Below are 7275 nucleotides of genomic sequence, written 5' to 3'. Positions count from 1 at the left end.
TATTTATGTGAATGAGGTTTCATAAAAACACGAGGCGCGTCACACGTGTTATGAATACCGGAGACTTTATGAAGCCAATGCATCAGCGTTTAGACATAAAATCAAATTGGCACCACCAGCTTTTGGGAGCTGATATGACTTTGTATTAATGTCTCTTCATGAGAAATATATAACAACGTTTTAGAATTTCAGCTAGAATTTCATGATGAATAGCCTACTGCGGATTTTTATTATCAATTCCGTAGTCTTAAAATACCACTAAAATAGTTGTCATCATTTGGGTTTATTCAAAAAAGATGACAAATACCTGATTCATAACAATATTGTCCCTAAAGTTTTCTCAGCTTAAAGCTGTACCTTTAGACAGGAAACTCTTCAGACCCACTGCAGAGGGAACTTGATTTGGGAGCTAAACTGATCAATTCAGGACAATATATATTAAAATAATAGCTTTATAGCATAAAGGACAAATGCAAAAGGGCCACTCAGTTTCAACTATCCTGCCAAACTAAAAGGATAATTTAAAATTAAATGAAAAAGCTGAAGTAGTGAAAACTTCAAAGAAATGGTGACCAGTTACAACATACATACATTTTCGCTTAAACAATTACATTCGTCTCGCTGTTGAGAAAAAGTTCACATCCTTCAGTTATAGTGTACTTCTGCTTTATATAGTCTACACAAGCACATCTGCTGGGTCAGCCATCAGACAAGGACTTCATGGGGAAATTAAAACATTTATTACTCCTTAACATCATTGGAGTTATTAATATTGATCTTAAAACATTAAAATAATTCCAGTGATGTTGATCAGAGAAATGACATGAGCCATGCCTTTTCCATGCAATAAAATTAAAAACCAAAAAGCATTAAATTATGAAACAGCCCGTCCTACTGTTTTATTGTCCCTCAACAAGTTACACAAGTTTCTGTTTGACAACTGCACGGCGCCTGGACTCTGTCCACATATATAAACCTTACCTAACACTCACTCACTAGAGGTGAATACTGAGGACATAGAAAACAGTAACAGTATAAGATGTCAAATGTCCGTCTCACTTTTCTTCTGTATGCAAATACACAATAATGGCAGTCAAAAGGAAAAGAGACATGATGGTAGTGTCTCTCCTGCGCACTCAGACTATTTTAATTCATTTTACTAGCTGGTTAGTCTGGTATTATTTTGCTAAACACAAAGCAACAGCATCCTGGTAAGCAACCGTGTCTCTCTCTGCGTAAAAGGCAGTGATAATAAGAGAGACATACCTAATTCAAGTTGCCACAACAGTCACCAGGCACAACAGGTTATGACACACAGCTAGTGCCTGTGATAGTTCTCAGTCACAACAGCGATGCTAAAAGTAAAAGATTGAGGTCTTGAGTGAAGATGTCCAATGATAGCCAGAGGCAGCTGGAAAATCCAAGAAGACGGTTACGGATCGAGAGACTGAGATTGAGGAAATCCAAAAGGCATCATGTAGCCTCAGGGTGAGATTAAAAAGTGAAATAATTTTCCAAACACTTTCTCCTATCCCAGATTAATAGACATGAGCTCATCTGAAAGCATGTGCTGGAGATTTACTACTAATCACAGAACTGGCTTTACTAACAAGATGCGCATGACAATCGCATTCGATTAATCGTGCAGCCCTAGTTCATAATAACACACCCTTTACTCACCAAGGTGCCGTCATACTTGGGTTTGGACTTCATATGTGGAATTGTGTGCATTACAGTCATTTACATTTAGCATTTAAATTATATATATATATATATATATATTATATACACACACATACACAATTAAATTCTATATATAATTTTAACTAAAATGAAATGAAAACGGAAAACATAAAAAAATGGATAATATTAAAAAACACCAACAGTATCTCAATGATACTAAAATAGCAAAGTATTTTCTCTTTTTTTAGTGTTATTTTAAAAATGATTGAATTTTGATTTGAACTTTTTGTTATTTATAATAAATACAAAATGTCAATTTGACATTTATTTTAAACATAAATATTACAAATAAATATTTTTTTTATTAAAAAATCATTTAATTTTTAATATTTATTTTATAAATAAACCATCACAATAAATCATTATTTATTATTATTTGCTTTTCATCAATTTAGAAACACAGTTTGGAGAAATGTTGTGTTAATTTCTTCAGCCATTTTTAATTTAGTGTTCGTCTTAGTCTTTTTAGTTATTAACATATTTAGTCAAACTTGTCCTGTTTTTGTTTAGTCAAGTTTTAGTCAGTGGAAAACGGTCACATTTTCGTCATGCTTTATAATAGTTAAACTGATTTTAAAAACTTGCTCAATTATGAATCGAAAAGATTGTCGTCATTTGAGAAAATTATTTTTACATTTCAGGAATTGCACTTTCACCAGTAAGCACAAATCTAGTCCTCATCTAGTGCACGGGTTTATTATAGGCTATTTAATATATGAATTAATATCAAAGACTTAGATATGCACTCTCTCTGTCTACATTATGAAAACGTTAAAATGTTACATTTTAACAGTAAAATTCCTAATAGTAATTCCAAATTGCAATAATGTTTCTCTATTAAAACAACAGCGGTTGAGTAAGTGCATTTATTCAGTGAACACAATCACAAACGAAACAGTGGAGATCAGATCGAGCTCATTTAAGCTGAACGTCTCACATGGAGATCGCTGAACTGTAGTTTACTCGCTCGTCGGATCATCGTCGGCGCTTCTGTGATGAAGAGCGAGCGCAAAAATACGCAAAACACAGAGCAGAAAATGTATCCTTTTAACAGTGAAGCTCTGATTTGCAGATTTGAACTCTTGATATCTGGCAACCGCACATATGAAAGCTCGTATAATATTTTCTCTCTTTTTTTCCGACGAAAATTAAAAGTGTTACGTTTTATAATACATTTTAGTCTTTTTTCGTCAATGATATTGCATGTTGATGTGTGACCCTGGAGCACAAAACCAGTCATAAGGGTCAATTTTCCGAAATTGAGATTTATGCATCATCTGAAGGCTGAATAAATAATCTTTCCATTGATGCATGGTTTGTTAGGATCGGACAATATTTGGCTGAGATGCAACTATTTGAAAATCTGGAATCTGAGGGTGCAGAAAAATCTAAATATTGAGAAAATCATCTTTAAAGTTGTCCAAATGAAGTTCTTAGCAATGCATATTACTAATCAAAAATTAAGTTTTGATATATTTACAGTAGGAAATTTACATAATATCTTCATGGAACATGATCTTTACTTAATATTCTAATGATTTTTGGCATAAAAGAAAAATCTATAATTTTGACCCATACAATGTATTGTTGGCTATTGCTACAAATATACCCCAGCGACTTAAGACTGCTTTTGTGCTCCAGGGTCACATATGTATAAGACAAGTTTGTACTAGGGCTGTGCGATTAATCGAAATCGAATCGAAATCGCGATTTTGGTGGGATGTAATCTGGCAGATGGCAACCAATAGAACAACAGTAATTCCTATTGGAATAATGCCCAAAACAAAAAGGAATTTTGTAATGGTTTAATGGAAACTATAAGAATTTCTGTGATAGTTTCTATTGTTTTTTTCAGCAGGGTAATGATACTCATACTGTGCTGCACATTATTGGCAATATTGAGATGAAGCTTGACTTCGCAAATTTAAAATCGCAAATCAAATCGCAATCGCAATATCTGTCAAAAAATCGCAATTTGATATTTTCCCCCAAATTGCACAGCCCTAGTTTGTACCAGATGTAGTTGTAGTTCATGCATTTTTTTCTGCAAAGATATTTAACAAGTGATTTGTTTGAACAACTTCAAGTGTGCTGCACTTGGAATAGAATTTATTAACTAGATGGATAATAAAGAAAAAAAAGTTACTTGAATCATGTTGTAGTTACACTTTCAAATTAAAAATACACTTTCAAGACTAGTTAAAAAGCGTAAAAAAAAAAAAATCGAGAATCGGTCAAACGTTCTGAAAAAAAAAAAAAATCGAGATTTAAATTTTTTGCCAAATCGCCCAGCCCTAAGTCACAGTTATCGTTTATTGACCTTACTGTCGTCTCGTCAACGTCTCGTCTTAGTCATGGGAAAAATGCATTTTTCGTTAACGGAATGAATACTAGTTCGTGAGCGAGTTATGAAAGTTGTACGTTTTTGTTTCATAAATAATTGAAAGACATTCGTTATTCATGTAGATTGTATGGCTGGACTCTTGTATGCACGATTGTGTTCTGTCTATGTGTTACCGTTAATGTTATCACAGTAGTAAAAGTGCTCGATGTTGAGGGAGGGGCAAACGGACACCAGCTCCTGAAGCCCCGCCCCCGTGATGAGCAGACAGCCGGAGAGATTGAGATGCAGCAGCAGAGGGAGTCCTCCTCGCTGAGACAGACACCTGCCACAAACACACAGAAGAGTAGCATCATGACATCTTTAATAATGTTTTATATCATTTAAAGAGTTCATTTATTATGTATACTGCTTGTAATACAATTCACTGTTAATTGTTTCATAACCAGCTTTGTTACTGTTACCTAAAACAATTAAAAAATGTTTTCATTAATTAAAATACTTAAAATAAAATAAATGAATGTGAGAAAAAAGATTGTAAATTTTTTTTTGAAAAAATTTAAACTTTTTTTTTTTTTTTTTAAATTAGACAATCAGAAATCTGAAATAAATTCAAGCTGAAGTACTAAAATTATTCAAACTAAAACTGAAATAAAAATAAATAACTATTTGAAGAAAAACTAATAAAATTGCTAAAACAAATTGTTTAATAACCAATGTTGCTATTGTTTGCTAAAACTAAAACAATAAAAAAAAATTCATTACTTAAAATAAACTTAAAATAAAATAAAAAAATAAATGTGAGATAAAAAAAAAAAAACTTAAAAAAAAATAATAATAATTTGGAAAGAAATGTGAAACTTTTTTTTAGACAAATCAGAAATCTGAAATGAAGTCCTAAAAAAAAAAAAAAACTAAACTAAACTAAAAGTCCTAAAATTAACTAAAACTAAAGCTGAAATAAAAATAAATTAAAGATGAATATAACTATTTGAAGAAAAACTAATAAAATTGCTAAAACAAATTGTTTAATAACCAATGTTGCTATTGTTTGCTAAACCTATTCAAATTTGTTTTCATTAATTGAAATAAAGCTGAAATAAAATCAAATATAAATATTACGTAAACAACTTAAACTTAAAAAAAAGAAAAAAAGAAAACCTAAGACTATTCAAAAATAATTTCCGTAAAATGAAATAAAGCTGAAATAAAATATCCGACAAATAAAATAATCATAATAGAAATATTGCCTTGACAACTATCTGGAATATATTTAAAAACTAAAATGAATATTTAAAGAAAAACTAATAAAATGACAAAAGCACACAACCAAATTGCTTAAAATATAAACAGAATAAAAAAAAAATATATAACATAAAACATTAAAAATACAAAAAAATATTTCTCTCTCTCTCTCTTATATAAAATACTGTTACTTCCCTGAGAACTTGAAAGCTAAATGTCTTGACTTAATTAAATTTTTATTTAACTTTTGAAATAAGGGAACGCATTTAATAGCATATTTGCTTTTACTGACGGATCTCATTTGTTTAAAGAATCATCAGGTATTTCCACAAACTACTTAAACTGTGGCTTTATGACAACAACCCGTTTACGACTAGGGCTTTTACATTGCTGGTAGGTTATCATTGCACAAATTAACACACTCTCTACGTTTAAAAAAGAAAAATTAGAAGAGTTCTAAACTAATGTTTAAATTTGTTAAATTTGAACTAATCTAAATTTTATCAACGTCGCACTTTTCTGCTCAATTTTAAACGTTGTTCTTGTATTCAAATTAAGCGAGGTCCACTGCTGCACACGTGCCACAATATCGATACAGGGACAGCTGTATCGATACTCGTATCGTCAGATCTCGGTTTTTACGACTGTGTTTACGACAGAGCACTATTTACGACTGTGTTTATTTCGTACCTCAGGCCGAGATCCGTGATCTGATAGCATCCGGACAGGCTGAGGAACCTGAGCGCCCGATAGGCTCCTGATTGGTCAGTCCTGTTGTGAAGCTCGGGGCAAGATTCACCCTCAAACGAGCATTTAGTCCGATACTCAACACTGCCCCCTGTGGCCTGGAGGTCACAGCGCGCGTCTCTCACAGTCCAGAGCGCCACGTCGGAGGTACAGCAGGTGGAGTGACCACAGAGGGCGTCGCCCATAGAGCCGTACTGCCAGTAGGAGGAGCTAATACCAGTCCTGAAGCTCCGCCTCCGGCTCCTCCTACAGCAGCACGAGCTGCCACCACACCCATTTTCCTGCACAGACACGCCCCCCCGTTTGCGCCAGTCGACCACATCCTCGATGTCGGCAAATTTGGACGGGTCAAGAACCCACACGTGGGCGGTGCCACAGCCGGAGCCACGCCCACCAGGTCTCCACTTGAAAATGAGATCCTGGCAGCTGCGTCCCATTGGTGGGAGCGAACACTCGTCCTGGAAATTGATGGGAGAGGGCGGGGCTTTCAGCAGCTTGGCTCTGTGATCCGGGCTGGATGTCGTGAAGTCACCCAATCCCAGTGACAGGATCTTCAGTGTGCGGTCCGTGATTTTGTCGCATCCCGAGAGATCCAGCCGCTCTAGAGTACGACACGCCCCGAACTCCGCCCAGCTGGAAAAACACAAACGGATGTGTTGTGAGATTCACGAGGGCAAATGGGCTCCACAAAAAGACACAAATCAGAAGGCGAGCCCACCTGTCAAAGGCAGAGTCGGAGATGTCAGTCAGCGTGAGATCCAGGTGAGTCAGGTTTGGGCACAAACTGAGGATCTGTCGCACCTGGATGGAGAAATCAGGGTATTTATTCACTTATTTAAATGGCGTAATAGCATCAAGGACTAACTACATTCACGGAAAAATAGTTAAAAACAATAACAACATACAATTACATTTATTTCAAAATGACAAATACAACTACATAAAATATAGTTAATTGAAATATAACTCAATTTCATGGAAATATAATATAAAATGTAATATAAATAAAAAATAAAATAAAAATGTATATAAAAATATTTTTATTAACTTTAAAACAACTATTAACTACATTTAATAGAAATATAATTTTTTAAATAAAATAATATAGAAGTTTATATAATTTTTTTTAATTAACTTTAAAAGCAACTATTAATTACATTTAATAATAATAAAAAATTTATAACAGCAGGACTGATATA

At 33.7% G+C, this 7275-nt stretch overlaps 1 protein-coding gene across 2 annotated transcripts in view; it reads right to left on the bottom strand.

Annotated features, from left to right (window-relative positions):
* Positions 1–4088: 4088 nt before the first annotated feature.
* The window catches only part of fbxl5 (F-box and leucine-rich repeat protein 5), a 24509-nt gene continuing 21322 nt past the window's right edge, over positions 4089–7275 (bottom strand). Inside the window, exons 5-7 of one of the 2 annotated variants that reach the window (XM_016563023.1) lie at positions 6795–6877; positions 6020–6709; positions 4089–4409 (exon numbers count right to left, since the gene is read on the bottom strand). In XM_016563023.1, the coding sequence (XP_016418509.1) occupies positions 4250–4409; positions 6020–6709; positions 6795–6877 (933 nt within the window). In that variant the 3' untranslated portion in view covers positions 4089–4249. The remainder of the gene's footprint in view (positions 4410–6019; positions 6710–6794; positions 6878–7275) is intronic. The other variant, XM_016563022.1, reaches the window with a different exon arrangement.

The sequence above is a fragment of the Sinocyclocheilus rhinocerous genome, unplaced genomic scaffold, assembly GCF_001515625.1.
Source record: "Sinocyclocheilus rhinocerous isolate Xijiao unplaced genomic scaffold, SAMN03320098_v1.1 scaffold3214, whole genome shotgun sequence".
Classification (NCBI taxonomy): domain Eukaryota; kingdom Metazoa; phylum Chordata; class Actinopteri; order Cypriniformes; family Cyprinidae; genus Sinocyclocheilus; species Sinocyclocheilus rhinocerous.
The sequence above is the reverse complement of the archived record's forward strand: the minus strand, read 5'-3'. Positions and strand labels throughout refer to the sequence as shown.